The sequence below is a fragment of the Panthera pardus genome, unplaced genomic scaffold (assembly GCF_024362965.1).
Source record: "Panthera pardus isolate Hobbes unplaced genomic scaffold, ASM2436296v1 HiC_scaffold_13, whole genome shotgun sequence".
Classification (NCBI taxonomy): domain Eukaryota; kingdom Metazoa; phylum Chordata; class Mammalia; order Carnivora; family Felidae; genus Panthera; species Panthera pardus.
The window spans coordinates 7659321-7677930 of record NW_026526688.1 but is presented as its reverse complement, the minus strand read 5'-3'; the positions used below and the strand labels follow the sequence as shown (position 1 = coordinate 7677930).

Genomic DNA, 18610 nt, shown 5'->3' with positions numbered 1-18610 from the left:
TTTGTCACCTAGACTGGGTGCATAAGGCCATGAGAACTGACAGATTTGGAGCTAGCAGCCACACGGCCCAGTGAACTTCATCTGTTTATTTGCTTCATTCCAGTTCCAGAAAAGAGAAAAAGTAAAGATTACCCAAGAAATATCTCCCTTTCTCGTAGAGTCAAACACAGTGTTTACTGTAGACAATCAAGTGTGTTTTAAGACCAGATATTGTATAGATTTCCACATCTAGATATTTCCACATCTAGATTTGCACATCTAGGAATATTGGTTTTCTTGTGAGAAAAATAAGGGGTAAGTGTTTATTGCTTTCTGTGACTGAAATCCTCTGATATATTTTTACACGTATTAGGCCCTCGTTAAGTACTTGTTGAGCAAGACGAAATAATTGTGAAAGTGATATGAACTTTAATAATTCTATTAAAGAGTAAACAGCTGCTTAAAGGATATTTACTCCAGTTCCTTCAGTGATTTATTTTTTTAATGTTTATTTATTTATTTTTGAGTGAGAGAGAGTGTGAGCGGGGAGGGGGCTGAGAAAGAGGGAGACAGAGAATTGTAAGCAGGCTCTGCACTGTCCACACAGAGCTCGAAGTGGGGCTTGAACTCATGACCTGCGAGATCATGACCTGAACCGAAACCAAGAGTCAGATGCTTATCCAACTACGTCACCCAGGCGCCCCTCCTTCAGTGATTTAAATAAGTTAATATTCAACAGGTTTTGTTTTCTAACATTTTTAGACCTGGCTTTGTTTCATCTTCGATGTAAAGGTATAATTATGTCTGCCAAATCATAGTTCAAGGGCATTGCTAAACTAGATGTTGACTCTTCAAACTCTCCAACCATTAGTATTGCCGAGTAGAGGCTAACAGGAAGTCAGATTTGAATGGAGATTAAGCAGTGTTATTAGAAAGTACGTGTTTAAGTACGTTCTGGGTTTCTGAAATCCTGTGACATTTGCCAGTTTATAGGAGACAGGTTTGATCTCCGGTCTCATTGGCTTTATCTTGACTCTTTTCATATTTGTTGTATCAATTCCCTACTATCCTTAATCCCATTAATTTCTATATTAATCGCAACACAACTTTAATACAGGCGCATAAGCTCTAACATGACAGTGACACCAAGTTTATTTTTCAAAAATGTTACTTTAATATGTATTCTGAGAATTACTACATGAGTTTCACTTGTCTGAGATTTTACTGAAATCATGAAGTCTCTCCATAACTCATCGCCAAAGGAATTAATAGAGTTGAATAAGAGATTTCGTTCCGTACAGTGTATTTATTTTATTCTGTATTGTCATTTTGAAAATGTGACTTGACATGTTCAAGTTAAGCCAGAATACACTACTGTTTCTCTTCAAAAGTCTTCTACAAGGTGCCTTTGAAACTCAGAAGGGAACCACGTATCTATAGAAACTTAGCTTTTGGTGTCCAAGGACCACATTTCAGACACTTTCAAATAGAATTCTATTGCCGTATTTGCTAATAGAGTTACGTTTAGAGGATTAAAAATACAATTTCACCCTTATACCTACGTTCACATGTGCCGGTCATCCCATGTTCTGAGTCTGATTATATAAATACGGTACAATCATCAGGAAATTTTTCAGAAGGTGCCGCTTTTCAGACAATTCATACTGTAAGGTGCACAGGCTCACAATACACGACATACACAGATAAGAAGGTAATAGAATTTGGAGTGGATCGCTCTTAGGATGTGAATTTGGATCGTCATCTTGAACACGTGGAAATGCATATGCAAACCACACACACATCTCTTTCCACCCTCCAGTTTTGATTGGAAGATATAATTAAGGGTGGTTGGGTTGGGAGAGAGAAGGGGAGGAAGTAAAATCATATCCCTTTTGGGGACATGTACAAAATACAATCACAAGAAACAAAACTGAAGATTGAGGGAGCACGTTGCTATGTGAGTTACCTGCGAGGATGTGTCACACTGTATGAGTCTGAAGTCTACCAGCCTGCACGTCCCCTGCAGTCAGAAAACTGGGTTCCCCGCTGGGCATCCCCAGGGCGCAGAGCAGTGTCATGGCTGCTGCTGGTTGCTGACACTGTGTGTGGATGGAAGGAAGGGATAAATGTATGAGTCAGCCATTGAAAAGTGGATAGCAACGTAGGTCTAAAAACTCTTCCCTGGGTTTTTTTCTTCCTTCTTGTTTTCTCTGGCTGGACAATGACTTGGTAATCATAAGGTCAGGACATGAGTGATGGCAGAGAAGGCTATAGTCTTACTCAGTGACACAGAATTCAAATGAGAAGAACCACACGTTGTAGCAGAATGCTTGTTACAGGAGTGACTTTCTTTGGCTACTTTTCAGGGATAATATGGATTTTAATCTCTGATATCTGAGTATGATGAATTAACACCACATAACAATAATGTGGCCACTCCCATGAGACTATCTGCTTTCATCCTCTGTTTCTAGTTGGTGTTTATGTACGTGGGTGCTTCATGTAATGAATTTCCCCTGTGATCATGGGAAATCTGCTAATAAGTCCAGTGGCACACCACTTGCATTGAGAAATATAATCAGTTTGTATTAATGTGTACATTCAAGCCTTCACTTAAACCTCAGGGGATTGTGACTTACACTTGTTCTTCAGTCATATCTGAATCCAAGTCTTAGCTTGGACAATTCAGGGTGTATATTGACGTAGACAATTTTGTATGTAGATAATATGGATTAAATAGTTGATAAGTAATGTGAAGCGTACATCTATCTTTTACCAGCTCTCCATCCATCTGCCAATGTAGGCATCTGTCTTTTTATCCAGCATCTAAGTCATGCTTAAATCCAAAATGCATTTAACTTATGCTGAAACGAAGTCTCTTGTTCAACTATATCTGGGCATCTGAACAGCCTCTTCTGGCGTTTTATAAATACTAAAAATGTTTCTGAAATAAGCAAAAAAAAAGTCCCTTTAGGTTCAAGCTGAAAGATCACATTTTAGTATGTTTCTATAGCGAAAGTAAAATTAATATTCATGAAAAAAGACTACAGACTTAAAGTTTACAGAAACCCGAAAAGAAGTACACACTTGTATATCATTAATGCTAAAATGACTTGAGAATTACCCCATTTACAATATTAAATGTAAACATGACGAAGCAGCTTACGTAATTATGTGAATGGTGCTCATTTAGTTGTAATATAAATTTATTGACGTTTTGAGGCACGTGGGTGGCTCAGTCAAGCGTCCAGCTTCGGCTCAGGTCATGAGCTCATGGTTCGTGGGTTCAAGCCCCACGTCGGGCTCTGCGCTGACAGCTCGGAGGCCAGAGCCCGCTTCGGATTCTGTGTCTCCCTCGTTCTCTGCCCCTCCCCCACCTGTGCTCAGTCTCTCAAAAATAAATAAATGTAAAAAATGTTTTCTTAATTTATTGACATTTTAACTTTGCAGAATTCCCTCTAAATATACCAGGTAATATTTTCTAAAAAATGTGAGATGAGATTTTTGAGACAAATACATGAATGAAACAGACATAAAGACGCAGAAGACTCCTTCCTTCCTTTGTTCGTCACCTCTGCCGTGATGCGATTTGCCAGCAGGTTGTTCACAGGAACCCACTTCCTCTCTCAGCTTCCCGTGGCCCACTTCCTAAGGTGTTGGTGATAATGATCTGCGCACGAGGGCACTTACCCCTTCGAATTGGGTTTTCTAGATTAGTCCCAAAGCTCTTCTTTTCCAGTAACTCGCACATTCTCTCTCTCGACTCTCTCTCTGTTGCAGTTCATTATGCTGACCTACCTTTTCATGTTGGCCTGGCTGGGAGTCACGGCCTTCACCTCCCTGCCAGTTTACATGTACTTCAACCTGTGGACCATTTGCCGAAACACCACCTTAGTGGAGGGAGCCAACCTCTGCCTGGACCTTCGTCAGTTTGGTAGGTGGATCTCTAACTAAAACAAGGCCTCGTACTGTCTTAGCCTAAATGACTGTGTCTGGAATATTGCAGATCACTTTGGAGCCACGATTACTTCTTCTAGCAAAGAGATAAATGTGTCACAGTATTCACTTTCAAGACATTCCTTTTAAATTCACATAAGTAGGAATTTAAGAGAGATTGGAAGTTGATCTCGTAACATGAACATACAGTGTGTGTGTTTGAACGGGCTGTCGAGTTGTGTTTCCTGGTGTTGGCATGAAATAATTGTGATGCCCTCATTCTGATTCCTTTGTACTTTTCTAGACTTGATGTGATGCTTGCATCTACTTTTTTCTTTAATTTTTTTTTAATGTTTATTTATTTTTGAGACAGAGCACGAACGGGGGAGGGCCAGAGAGAGAGGGAGACATAGAATCCGAAGCAGGCTCCAGACTCTGAGCTGTCGGCACAGAGCCCGACGTGGGGCTCGAACTCATGAACCGTGAGATCATGACCTGAGCCGAAGTCGGAGGCTCAACCGACTGAGCCACCCAGGCGCCGCAGTGCTTGAATCTACTTTTATTCTCCCATGATAAACTATACAATCTGTGAAATCTAGAGTGAAGACCATCTAATAAATACGTGTTGCACTTGCTTCTGACATAAGGCAGAAAAAGTTAGCATTTAATAGTAACAAAATCAAAGAATCCTAAGCCAATCAACAGTCCTCTTTGGTTATTTTTGTTTAGGGCTAAAACCTCATGTGATAAAGTGAGTTTCATACGTGTAGATGAGCTTGTGATACACGGATCCTATTCTGATTGTGTTGTCCACGTTGACTTGTTTGTCAACAACAACTGTCACAACAATTCTACATAGTGGACGCTACCATCATCCTCTTTATAAATGACAAGACTGAGGCACAGAGAGGTTACATGAGTTCCCCAAGGTTATCCAACTAGTAAGTGACAGCACTGGGATTCAAACCCAGGCCGTCTGGTTTCGGAGTCTGGTAATTACAAGTCAGCACACAACTCTGTCCTGTTGACAGACGAATGTGGAGAAGTGGATCCAGTCTCGCCTAACCTATTTGGAATCCTAGTCCCCTGTTCATAAAAAAAAACATGGCAGCTACAAAATTTACAAAAGACCTGGAGATCCACATGTTTGCATGTTTTTTTTCCCCAGGGACAGGCTATTAACATCTAAGCCGTGAACATCTGGGAATGCTCCCTAAGATTTTCTCTAATGAGGTCTCCACATACTTCGGGAAAGCGGGGAACATTTCACTAGGTACTGTCCACAGGCCTTGTGGCTCTTTGGGGGTGCTCTAGACAGGTTGTATGGTACAGCACCACTGTCCAACCCAGCCAGCTGTATGTTCCAAAGCTGTGGCCCCCTCGCCATCCTGAAAGCCAGAATCCCGATCCTAATAAAAAGCAGCATCTGCTCGGTGGATGAAGTTCTTGGCAAGAAGACAGCAGAGGGAATATGGACAGCTCTTCTCCTGGAGAGGTTTCAATCTTGGAATCATGTCCCGCATAAACACAGGAAGAGAACGTCGGCAACAGCGGTTGGAGGCCACCAGAACAGCTGCTTGGAAAATATGGCCCTCCTTTCAGTCCCTCCCCCTCGATGTCTTTTATTCTGCTGATCTGCAAATTGGAAATTGGAAGAGAGGTGACCGGTCTCTCAGACACGGTTGCCACCTAAAATACGGGCCACCTAGTGAAGTTTCAATTTGGGGTAAACAGGCAAATTTTTTTTAGTAGAGTGTGTCCCAGATATTGTCTGGGCCACACTTCTGGTAGGTGTAAACCCTGACGAGGGTTAAAGCTGCTCTTTGAACCTTAGCACTGCTTACGACACAGTTATCAAGATTTATTCTAATTTAACTCTTATCCATGCTGTGGAAGAGAAGGCACTTTTCAGATGCCATGCAACCGTTTGCATCAGCTATTATATCTTTGTGTTTGCCCTCAATACAGAATCTACTGCCTGGATGGCATTTATTTGGTTTCCGAAAAACACACCCTTAATAAGAAGCCTGAATGTACATGTAGCAGTCAAGTTATCAAGGGGCATCAGCATAGAAACGGACACTCGTCCAGGTCTGGATTATGATCAGTATAGACATGTACTAATGTCCTCAAAAAAAGTGATCAGGTGGAAAAGAACATGCTATAAATCAATTTCCCTCGTTTTGCGAAGTTGTCTCATTACATCTAGGTGGTATCTTCTCTCTTAGGGGTCAAGGTCTTTGGGCTGCATGGTGGGGGCTGTTGTCACATAGCGGCTGCTGTGCCTGCTTAGTTTCTAGTTGCATTTCACCGTTCATTCCCCTGCATGAGACAAATGTATATATGGCATGCAGATCGAATGGGAAGCTGGGGCACTATGCAGTTCATACACCTGTGGAATTTAAAGATGGTTAGTCCTATCAGGGTTGGCCATGTTTCAAAATTAGTCATGAAATAATTTGTCTTGCAATTTTAATTTTTAGTGCTTTCATAGTTATTTCTGTTGCTTTTCAATTATACGTACAGCAGTATAATGATGTTGAATGCATTAGGGATTTAGTTTAGTGAATTTGTTTCATAAATTGTTAATACTGGTCCCCATAATATCATCTAGATCCAGAATTTAAAACTGTGCTTTGTTAAACCCTGGTTGTTTGATGAAACTCCCTCGGGGCCAACCACAGGGAGAGAGTGGTCCAGAGCAGGTGGTGCTCTCCTCTTATCCTTGTAACCAACCTTCCCTCTCGTCTAGCACATCCACACTCTGAAACAGGAGCAGCTTGTTTTGATCTGATTTCCAGTAAAAGTTCATTTCACTTGCTTATTCATACTTCTGCCAGACAAATACTTGTTGAGCTTCTGTTATGTTTAAGCACTGCTCAGTTTTGAAAGACAAAAATCTCCATGTCAAAAAGTAAAAATCTACCTGTCGAGGGGAATTAGGTTACCAATGGAATGAAGATTACTAATCCGAAAACATGCTAATTGTCCTGGATGGTCTGGATGGGCCCCTGTAATCACAAGAGTCCTTAAAAGTGGAAGAGGCTGAAGAGAAGAAGTCAGAAGGAGATGGACCTCTGAAGAAAGGCACAGAGAGATGCAGTTTTGCTAACTAGGAGGGTGGAGAAAAGAGGCCAGGAGCCAAGAAATGTGGGTAGCCTACAGAAGCAAGAAAATGATACTTTAGATATTCTATCATCTTTAAAACTGGTAATGTAAATGGCAAATTCTTTGAAAATTAAGCATTTATATTTGCCAGTAGGGAGTTAATTTCCGATCACCCTTAAGGGTTCATAACATCCTAATACCGGTTCATTCTGCTTCCCTCCACCTCTAGCTTGCAATTTCCTTCATAAGAATTTACATCCTGAGAAGTGGTGCTTCTGCTGTCCAGGAACCTCTAAGAGGCTTTCATTACTTCAATGATCAAAGTAACAGGAACTGTGCACACACATGAGGCATGATTTTCTCTGAAAGTTTTCCCTATTTCAGACATAACCAATTCTTAGAAAGCCAGAAGCATACTGCTTCTGTTTACACAGCTTAAAAGACATTAAAAAAAAAAATAGGGGCGCCTGGGTGGCTCAGTCAGTTAGGTAGCTGACTCAATTTCAGCTCACTTCATGATCTCACATTTTGTGAGTTCGAGCCCCGCATCGGGCTCTGCACTCACGCCACGGAGCCTGCATGGGATTCTCTGTCTCCCTTTCTCTGCCCCTCCCCCCTGCCTCTCTCTCTCAAAAATAAATAAATGTTAAAAAAATATTTAAAAAAAAACAGAAGAACCTCAGGGCTGCAACTCTGACGTCTCAAATTCTTACCGTTATCTCTCCTTGCAGTGCGTATCTTGCTGCTTCTCTTGTACAGCCCTAACTTGTTAACTTGTTTGTAAGAAACTGGAAATGTCATTGTGTACATACTTTAGTTAAGGACTTTTGTGCATCTGGTGGATAAAATGTGTAAATGTATTCAGTATTTAGAAAAATTAGTAAATCTGAATAATATACTTAATTGGGGGTTAGGCCAATTTGGCCGTTCATCGACAGATCCGTGTGAATCAAAATAATCAAGTTTTCAGATTTGCACCGCAGCACATCTCAGGTACACTTGCTCATTTTCATCGCTTCGTATTACACCAATGTGCATTTGCAAACTATACTTAATTTGTAATGTGTATATTTGTGATATGTGGTAGTTACATCACAAAATTATGGACTATATATTTTTTATATCAACATATATAGCGTCAGGAGTACTGGAGACTGAGTGGAAGGGTTGCGTTATATAATATTTTAAAGGTGACGGAGGAAGGCTTCACTGAATAGCTGTTATTGGAAAGATATTAGAGTCATGGGAATATTCTTCGTGGAGGGAAGATTCAGGCAAAGTTACTAAGACGTCTGGGCGCCATGCCTGGTGTCTTCAACACACAGCAGAGAGGCCAGTGTGGCTGAAGTAGAACGAGAAAGCAGGGAGTACAGACGGAGATGGGTCTGGGGGAGTCGTGGCCCTCCACGATGAACACATTGCAGGTTGTCAAGTTTTAGAGACTTTTATTCTGAGGGAAGTAGTGAATATGGGAGGGTTTTGGCAGAAGATCCCCCTTTACAGTGTAGAAGCATCGCTCTGGCCACCGTCAGGAGAACGGACTGTCGCAGGAGTGGAAGCAGGGAAGCCAGGTGACAGTCTTGCAGGAGCCCTGAGGGCCTGGCTGTTTTTTCAAGACGGGGACTGCAGAGCGCCCTGATGGGTGGGCGTGTGGGTTTGAGAGAAAAAGAGGCTTCAGGGAGGGACACACTTGTTGCCGGGACCCCGAAGAAGACCGACTTGCTGTCACATGAGCCCAGAAGCCTACAAGAAGAGCTCACCTGGGAGTGAGGCAGGCGAGGGAGGTCAGAGTTCGCTTTCGAGGATGCTGCTTTTTAGAGACTTCTTAGGAATCTAAATAGAGCTGTCAGGTAAGAAATTGGTAAATGAGGCTTGACTTCAGGAGAGAGGTATGGGGCTGGCTGTCTGGATTTAGGAGCTGCTGATAATACTTAGGAAGCTCTGACACTCAGTGAGATCAGCACGGGACAACGACGACCGAGGTGTGCGCACGGGGCGCTCCCGGGAACCAGGTCCTAGAGAGAGGGGGCCCGTGAGAATGGAAAGACGGAAGCAGGAGTCCGTAGGTTTGGGGAACCTAATGAAGCGAGCCTGAAGGAGAGGGAGCCATCAGCTGCCCCCCAGTGCTGCTGACTGGCCAGGAAGAGGAGAACGGAGTATTCATCTTTGGTTCTAATTATGTGTAGGTCATTGCTGAGAGTTGAGGCAAAATCTGCCAGGAGAGGGTTTAAGTAGAAAGGAAGAGAAGAGAATTGCGAGCAGTGAGCGTAGTCAGTGCTTTCTAGGAGTTTTGCTATAAAGGTGGACCAAGACCCAGGTGAGGAAATGCGTGCACAGCCTAGGTATCCCACCCGGATGAAGTCTGGGAAGATCGGCACAGACAAGGACGCCTACCAGGACGCTTCCTCAACGGTGATGAGTCTTAGGGAGTTCTGACTTCCCCTCCCCTATAGTGCCATCTGGGCAGAAAGGAAAGGTCACAGAGAATGGACTGCATTCAACGGACTAGCTCAAAGCCAGAATACGTGAATGTATACACATATTAAATTAAATAAAGAGCAGGCAGTGCTAAAACTTAGGTATTAGTTTGCTCAGAACTTGAGGGGTTTTTCTCCTTTATATGTATATATGTTTAACGCTTCAGTAGGTCTCAGTACAAAATCAGAGACCTGTTTTAGGATCATCTCGATCTCTCTTCTGTAAAATGAGATGTGTCGCGCTGTATCAACCATGTGCTTCCTAAAAATGCAAGACTCCTGCAAGCACTCCTAGATTCTGATTAAACAGTCCTGTGGTGCCATTCAGAAATACATATTTTTGATAATTTCCCAAGTGATTCTCATGCAGTGGATCCATAAACCAACTGGAGCAAGGGTGAATAGGAGTGAAATTATAGTATTTTTATTTTTCCTCCTAATAGCACTGTTTTCAATATTAGCAGAGAAAAATTAATCCTTTGGGCAATATGCTTTTATAGACTTGCCAGAAGCATTGTACCAGCAGAATAAATTTAGATCCAGACTTCAGCACAGTCTGGGACATAGTTATCAACATAATTGTGATGCCTACACCATTACAGTAATGGACCAAACCAATCAACTAGCCGCAATTGAATCTGTAGATCCGGTGGCAAGGTCCAATTGAATTCAGACTGAAAATGTTTTACTTCGCTTGCAGGCGAAATAGTTTTGATCTTCCATTCATAATTCTGTGTATAATTATTATCCAGCAATAAAAGCTGAGGAAGAATGTTTCCATTATAGCACAAAATGGAACTTGCCTAGATTTTATCAGCATAAGATTCCTTTTCTCTCTCTGGGCTCTTGAAAACATTTATAAACTAAGCTATGATTTTCTCCATGTCGTAGGGATTGTAACAATTGGAGAGGAAAAGAAAATTTGCACCGTCTCTGAGAATTTCCTGAGGATGTGTGAATCCACTGAGGTAAATGTTTCTAAGCTGGTTATATCATCCAAATTTTACCTTCCTTTGAAAAATATATAATTTGAAAAATATATCATTAAATCTATATCAAATTGTCCCCTTTTTCTCTCAGAGGCAATTTTACTCACAGTGATGCTATGCAGGGGGACTGCAGAATGAATATGAATGAGGTGCTGTGTCCATTTCAGTACACATTATAACAAATATATTTTTTCTAGAAAGTACCATTTTAATGAAAGTTCAACGTTTTTGCTGTTATATTTAAAAAGATTGAACGTAGCCTTATGTTGTTACAAGATCACGAAAACCATCATTATTAATCAGGACCTCAACTTTGTATTAAAATTATATTGAAATGATGCAGTTGCCAAGATTTAAATAATTTGCAGGAGAAAAGATACTAGGGTAATGTTTTTTGGATTGAGTAAGCAAGTTATCCTAAGTACACTCTTGTTAAAGATGGACAAAGTTCTTATTCGTCAGCAGCAGTCCTGACCTCTCTTCTGCTTGTAATCCTGACACGTGTTTTGATTCTCTGCGGTTTCCTTTGCAGCTGAACATGACCTTCCACCTGTTCATTGTGGCACTGGCTGGGGCTGGGGCAGCTGTTATTGCGATGGTAAGACCCCAGGGCTCTGAGGCTTGGTTTTTCAATTTGTATGAGAAAGCTATTTACTTGTAGAGATGAAATTTTGTCTCCCATCCTGAAGCCCACACGAATCCTATTTATTTTAATATCAGTAAAACAAAAGGGGGGGGAGGGGGAAACAATGGGCCCATAAATAAGTGAAAAACAAGGCTTCACCTGAAAAAGTATTGTCGTTACTATTGGGATAGTATTTGGCCAGCAGTTTAAGGATCCAAACACTCAATAATATTGGCAACATTAACAAAAATAAATAAATTCATTAGCGTTGCAGATATTAGGTTACTGTTTAACATAGAAAATCCTCTCTGTGGGGTGCCTGCGTGACTCAGTCAGTTAAGCCTCCGACTTTGGCTCCGGTCAGGGATCTCCCAGTTGGTGGGTTTGAGCCCCGGTCAGGGATCTCCCAGTTGGTGGGTTTGAGCCCCGCGTGGGACTCTGTGCTGACAGCTCGGAGCCTACAGCCTGCTTCAGATTCTGTGTCTCCCTCTCTCTCTTCCCCTCCCCTGCTCACGCTCTGTCTCTCTGTCTCTCTCTCTCTGTGTCTCTCAAAAATAAATACATGTAAAAAAAAAAAAAAAAAAAGGAAAGAAAATCCTGTCTGTATCCTAGAGGTATTTATCAGTGTGAATTCGAAGTCCCCTAATCAATTGCTTGACTTACATTATCCTTTTCTCCTCCTTCTTTAAGAACGTGAAAAAGCCACATTGAGTCACTTATGAAAAAAGAATTAACTTATTCTTCTTAACACAGACCTCGGTAGTTTTACTGTCATTTCTTTCGCATCTAATTTTGTCCAGAAATATTAAGCACAAGTTTTTAAAGTGAGGCTCATGCAGAGTTGGTAGGACTTCCTACCTCACTGTGGCGGCCGGTTTGCTCACTGGACTAGTAGACACCAACAGCGGGCAGATACCTGGAGCCTCGGTAATAGTTTTGCAGCCAAGCCCTTCAGTCCTTATTTCTGCATCCTTGTACACAAAATCATAGTCCAAAAATAAAGTAGTGTAGAACTCCAGAAGGTTCCCAGTAACCTCACAAATATAGCCAATGCGATATGCAAAAAATGAATTAATTTGGTGCCAACATACGTTCTCATGTGTTGGCAAAAGGAACCCTTTTTAAAAAATGAGTGTTTTGAGGTGCCTGGGTGGCTCAGTTGGTTAAGCATCCAACTTTGCCTCGGGTCATGATCTCACAGTTCGTGAGTTCGAGCCCTGTGTCGGCTCTGTGCTGACAGCTCAGGGCCTGGAGCCTGCTTCGGATTCTGTGTCCCCCTCTCTCTCTGCCTCTCCCTCACTCACACTCTGTCTCTCTCTCTCAAAAATAAATAAACGTTGAAAAAAAATTTTTTAGGGGTGCCTGGGTGGCTCAGTCGATTGAGTGTCCAACTTCGGCTCAGGTCATGATCTCACGGTGTGTGGGTTCGAGCCCCGCGTCAGGCTCTGTACTGACAGCTCGGAGCCTGGAGCCTGCTTTGGATTCTGTGTCTCCTTCTCTTTCTGCCCCTCCCCCACTTGTGCTCTGTCTCTCTCTGTCTCTCAGAAACAAATAAGTGTAAAAATAATAAAATATTTTTTAAATGAGAGTGTTTTATCTCTTGTCAAAGAATAAAACTAGGGATGGGGCACCTGGGTGGCTCAGTCGGTTGAGCATCCAACTTGGGCTCAGTTCATGATCTCGTGGTTTGTGAGATCAAGCCCCACATTGGGTTTACTGCTGTCAGACTGTCAGTGCAGAGCCAGCGTCGGATCCTCTGTCCCCTCTCTGTGCCCGTTCGCTGCTTTCACTTTCCCAAAAATAAATATTTTTTAAGAAAGAATAAAACGAAGAATAATCAGTGCTAAGGAGCTAATGAGCCATTTCCAGACTAGTTATTTTTAATGACTTTATGAACACTTATGTATTGAGATCTGATTCTGCTTTGCTAAAAATTATTTTTAAAAATAACAAAAAGTGACTGTCAGTGCTAAAGTGAGTTTTCAGACATTTTAATTTAATATCATACTAATTGTTCAACATTTTAGTTTGAGTATATCAACCTGTACATAGGAATTTTATTTCAGAATATGAGGTGCTTAATAAGATCATGTTGGCTAATTAATTGGAGGGATCAGAATGAAACAGTTAGCAAAGGCTTTATATTCTCAGCCTAAAATCAGTGCTTAAATATGCCCTGGGGAAGCATTACATGTTCTGGGCAGTGACGTTCCAAACACTCATGGTCCCAGGCGGCACCCAGCCTGACCGTGGGATAAGAGGAAACATCTGTTCGTACACACATTCCTGTGCAACGGATGATTGTTAGGGACTTGTGCACATTCGAGTATGCAGTCATGTATTAGAGGTCTACCAAAGCACTTTTGGAAAGGAGGTATGTAATAGGGCATTTGTTCGCATTTGCTACCTATGTGTGTGAAAAATTGTGTGCAAAAATGCGTGCCTTTTAGGCATACGTAGGTGAAAAGTACCTGTCCAAATGAATAGTGTTATTTAAATTTCCCTAAAAATGCTTACTCTGAAATGAATCTATTATCAAAAACATCTCATGATTATAGATATTTAGATATTATGTATTTCTTAAGGAATCTGTGCTTCGCAGGAATTTAGGCATTAAGTTATATATAAACTTTATATCAAACTGCAAGTATTTAGGATATTATGTTTTAAGTACTAAGCATCCTTTTGGATACCTAAATATATGCCAAGCATAAGTTCCTTAAGAAATACATAACACCTAACTATTGATTGACATCAGTACATATTTCCAGTTTATTAGCTCTGATAATAGTTTAGGTTTTAGGAGACAGGGATCCTATGACAATAATTACTGCTTCTGTTCCTGGTACTAACACTATTACCAATAATACTGTTATTAGCTAATATTTCTTTAAACTCTGTTGAAAGCACCGTCAAATGCTTAAATCCACGAATACATTCAGTAGTCGTAATATAGCAACGGTCATTAACTTCATCCCGAACTCTTGCAACGCTCAAAGTATTCCACTGTCATTATTTCCACTTTAGAGATGAGAAAATGGAGATAAATTCTTCTCTACCAAAATACTTAAAACATCATCCAGGATTTAAGGCAAAGATCATGAGGATTTGTACGAAAACTAACACGTGATCCACTCCATTATTTTTCAGAGAGGTTAGAAAGTTAGGTAGATATTAGCAGATGTGGTTCACGTGGCCTTGCACCAGGGCCAGGGACCGCTGCTCACCTCCCGAGGGACAGTAACAAGCCTGGCAGCTTGTGTTCTCCTAAGATGAGAGGGAATGTCTAAAGACCTACTGAAAAGTGTCAGTTTCTGAACCTGAATGACTCAAGCTCTTTTGAGTATTTCACTCATACATATTTGATAATAGTTTCGGGGCCATATTTTCTCAGACTTCAAAAGGAAATTTTTCGTACATCTAAAAATATACTTATTCATGTGAAACATATATTAAGTACTTGCTTCTTGCTAAACACTCTGCACAGCCCTTGGTATTTTCACAGCAACAACAGCAGGGTGCCACATCAATTTGGTTATGTATAGAAACTGTTCAGTCTGCATGTATGTAGTGATGGAGCTTTTCACTATGAAAGTGACACAGAGTAAAAAGATAGAACCCACTGCTCTTTCTTGCATGTGGCTTACAATTTCCACTAAACAAAATGCAAACTTTCAGAGGAAATAGGACATTCTGGAACTTCTTATTGGTGTGCATCTTTTCCCATATTGCCGTGTCAAAACTCATTTTGTTTTTCTATTGCCTATTGACTACCTTAACCTACTGCAATAGTGCCCATTTAGAACTGACTTTGTATTTTTTACGTCTGCACTTTGCTAAAACGAACCTACCTGCTGTCTTTCGGCGTACTCCTGGCTAATCAAAATTTTAGTGTTCCATTTTACTAAATTATGGGTAAAATATTGCCTACCCTTTAAAATTTAGATCAAGTAAAGCATGAGCAACTCAGTTTCTCTTTCATTTTCATCCATTGAAATCCATCATTTGGAAAACTGCCTTCCCTCCCCTGTGGCCCAAGAGTGAGGGAAAGAAGGAAAAACAAACAGGTAATCTCCTAGCTGAGTCCATTCAGGTCAAATCAGGACCTTCATTACTTGAGTAACTTCATTACTCGAGACAGATCAGGAGTTTCTTTTAGAACATGGCGCTCCGTTGTGAATGAAAACATACAACATCCATAGGACCCAATGCTTGCTCTCTTGTAGTGTACAGGCTAAGGGAAACTACAAAATTCAGCACATGGAAAGTTAACTTGATAATTCAATCCACAGGTTTATCTTGGGGGTTCCATGGTCCCTTTTGCTGTTGCATAGCAGGCAATAATATATCCTCCCATTAATTCAAAGTTGTCTAGACTCAAACTGTGTAAGTGACTCTTTTCTGTTATGGATTGGAAAACATAGGTACACGAACATGAAACGTATAATCTTTCGGTTTGGGTAAATGAGGACAGAATGGACAGGAAATATCACAGAAAGATTAAGAATCAACCTTGGATACTCCAGAACTGAAAAAAGAAAAAGAGATACTGAAAGAAAGGGAGCTGAGAAAACACTGTCATACAGTTGGAGACACGAGCAGGGATAATATAATTATTGATTCTGTCACCACAGAAATTTTGCTTCTGTTTTATGAGCAAACGTATTCTATATAAGTCTGTAACTTGAATATTTCTTCCCTGGTAGCAAGGTGCGTTGAAGACACTGAACAGCCTTCCAGTATAAATTATTTCTGTCTTTGATTAGGTCCACTACCTTATGGTTCTGTCTGCCAACTGGGCTTACGTGAAAGATGCCTGCCGGATGCAGAAATATGAGGACATCAAGTCCAAGGAGGAGCAAGAGCTTCATGACATCCACTCTACTCGCTCCAAAGAGCGACTCAACGCATACACATAAATAAGCCCTTCCAGTCCTTTCTGCCATTCAGATGCATTGGTGTTTAACTAAGGGCCATCCAACCATCCAACCTTTTGAAAAATAAAATACAGAAGTGCTTCTCATCAATGATATGTAGGGTGACTTATGAATCACCTGAACACAATCCTTTGTTGTTGAGCACCTGGTTTCCTAATTTGTTAAATTGGTGTGATCAGATCTCTTCTACAAGCTCCTATCCAGCCTTTTCCTTTTTTCAGTTTCTCAAACTCACTTAATAATTGCGTAAGATTGAAGATACTAACATTGTCACATGCAGAGATGTCTTTGATTTTTAACCACTCCCCATGTGTTAATACATAACACCTTTTGCATTATTTCTTATGTTTTGAGAAGAAAAATAGCTTTTTATACTTTTTAGTTTTGATTTCGGTAACTAGTTTAACTACAGGTAACCTTCAAAGGGACCACTGTACATTATGAACACTAGACAGAGATGGTACCATGATGACTCTTCTTGTAATATGGAAATCCTGTCTGGAGGTCCGGGACCACGTCACTACAGGCCCTGGTTCATGTTCTCATCAATCTAAGGTGCAATTTCTAAATTTGTAAGAGTAGGATTAAAAAAAAAAAAAAAGTGCTTCTTATCTTTGTTAACATTGTATTTTTTTCTTGATGTACTTAAAAGGTATTTCTCTCTGATTACTCATGTTTCTGTTGTGAGCACGTAGAAACAGTGACGCTAATGCATGGCTAGCTGCCTTTTTAAGATTGTGACACCAGACTTACCTTTTCAAGTTTAGTATAGAGACAATTTTAATGGAAATGACTACTGTGAACTATTGAAGAATGACCTCTTTGTGATTTAAGCTGTGGCTGGATTGGAACTTTTAATATGCTAATGTGGAACATTAATTACCTTTATGAAGGTGGTATATTAAAAATAAGCACACTAACCCCTCGGAAGTTGTTTTACCTACTTTCAAATGTTTTAACGGATTGCACCTCTGTAAACTATCCCTCCGATGTATATGATATATTTGAAAAGGCTTCCATTAATATAATAGTTTTGCTTGCAGCCTTCCGATCTATGTTGGTTTACCTGTAGTGTTTTTTAAAGTGTGGTCAGCGGCCACTATAGAATGTATCCCTCCCGAGTGTAGTGATATATCTGTGTTTTTATTTGAAGTCATTTTAACCAAATGTTCATTCATAATCATTTATAAGAAGTACCTATATCAAATGAATAAAAAAAAAAAGCAGTCAGTATTACTGGACCAAAATTGGTGTTTGTTTTAACCTTGACTCTTCTTTTGATTATTTCTAATGCTACAAGAATGCTGTAAAGTGTCTTTTACAATGATGTAGCCCTGACAAGACATTTTTGTCAGTGTATAAAAATTAGGTAGTATTGTGCACTGATTTGACCATTGTGAAATCTTTTCTCAGTGTAAGTGCATTTCTAATAAAATTTATGAGTGAAACAATCTTTGTACAATGACCACTCATGCATCATCCGTAATTTTACAAGTTCTTGTAGTAGGTAGAGGGGTATTATTAGGGTTATCTGTGGCATGATTATGCATTCTGTAGTATAATTTAATTAATTTGGGGTTTTGCTTCTTTTCTTTTTTTTACACGTAGATTATCTTACTGGTTCAACATTTTTTCTGATATAGGCAGTATTACAGATATTCAGCAAAAGTATTAATGGGCTTCTTTAAAATTCTATATTATAGTGTTTCAGTTCTGTGTCTTAACAGTTTGTGATGATTTTTACAACTGTCTTTTAAACTTATGTAATGATGTTGATGCTTTTGGCTTTTTTTTTTCCTGGTATTAGAGTTTGTATTTTCACAAAGAGTGCTTTGTAGCAGGCATTACAATTAATCTGTTTTGTACATAAATGTGCCAACAGCTCGATGGTGGCGTTTTTGAAATGTAGAACGAAGTGCTTGCAAAATGTAATAAATACACTTGTGTACTTTGTGTACTTATTATTAGTTTCTGCAGTGTGGTTTTTTGTGTGTGTTTTTCTTTGTTTTGTTTATTCCTCTCTCCTCTGTGTGTACCCTCTTTCCAGATGCAATGGACACTGTCGTTGTAGGATGCTTATGACCTCAGTTGAGCTGACCTAACCCTGAACTGAAAATTCTTTGCGTGACATAGAGCATAGAAAAGCCAGAGGGTTGGGGAGAGGGCAAAGGTGGAAAGATTTCGGAGGCCATTTGGTTTAGCAAATGATAACAATGCCCAACTTCCGCTATTTCCTTGCCTAATTTCTATTGTTTTGTGTTTTCTTTAGACCTTCATAAACTAATAGAGACACAAAAAAGGCTAATTCAATTCAGAAAGAAAAATGATTTCTTGGTTCGCTTCAAACTATCAAGGTGAGAGCAATTAAATGGAAAAAATATATATATTTTCTAGGCTTTTTCTTTGTTTTGGTTGTAACTTCTTCTGGCCAAACTAGAAGTGATGGCAAATTAAAAATAATAAGATAGTGATCAAATAAAAATCTTAATTTTCACAAGACCTAAGTAATTGTATTAGTCTTCAATTATTTATGTATTATTATGAATGGCGACTTGAAAA

General features: G+C 40.1%; 1 protein-coding gene across 5 annotated transcripts in view; it reads left to right on the top strand.

The window, feature by feature from the left end:
* GPM6A (glycoprotein M6A) overlaps positions 1–18013 on the top strand; it is a 353437-nt gene extending 335424 nt beyond the window's left edge. For all 5 annotated transcript variants that reach the window (XM_053900797.1, XM_019434239.2, XM_019434237.2 and 2 more), the window contains 4 exons: positions 3760–3913; positions 10392–10468; positions 11022–11087; positions 15881–18013. In XM_053900797.1, coding sequence (XP_053756772.1) covers positions 3760–3913; positions 10392–10468; positions 11022–11087; positions 15881–16033 — 450 coding nt within the window. In that variant the 3' untranslated portion in view covers positions 16034–18013. The remainder of the gene's footprint in view (positions 1–3759; positions 3914–10391; positions 10469–11021; positions 11088–15880) is intronic.
* Positions 18014–18610: the final 597 nt, after the last annotated feature.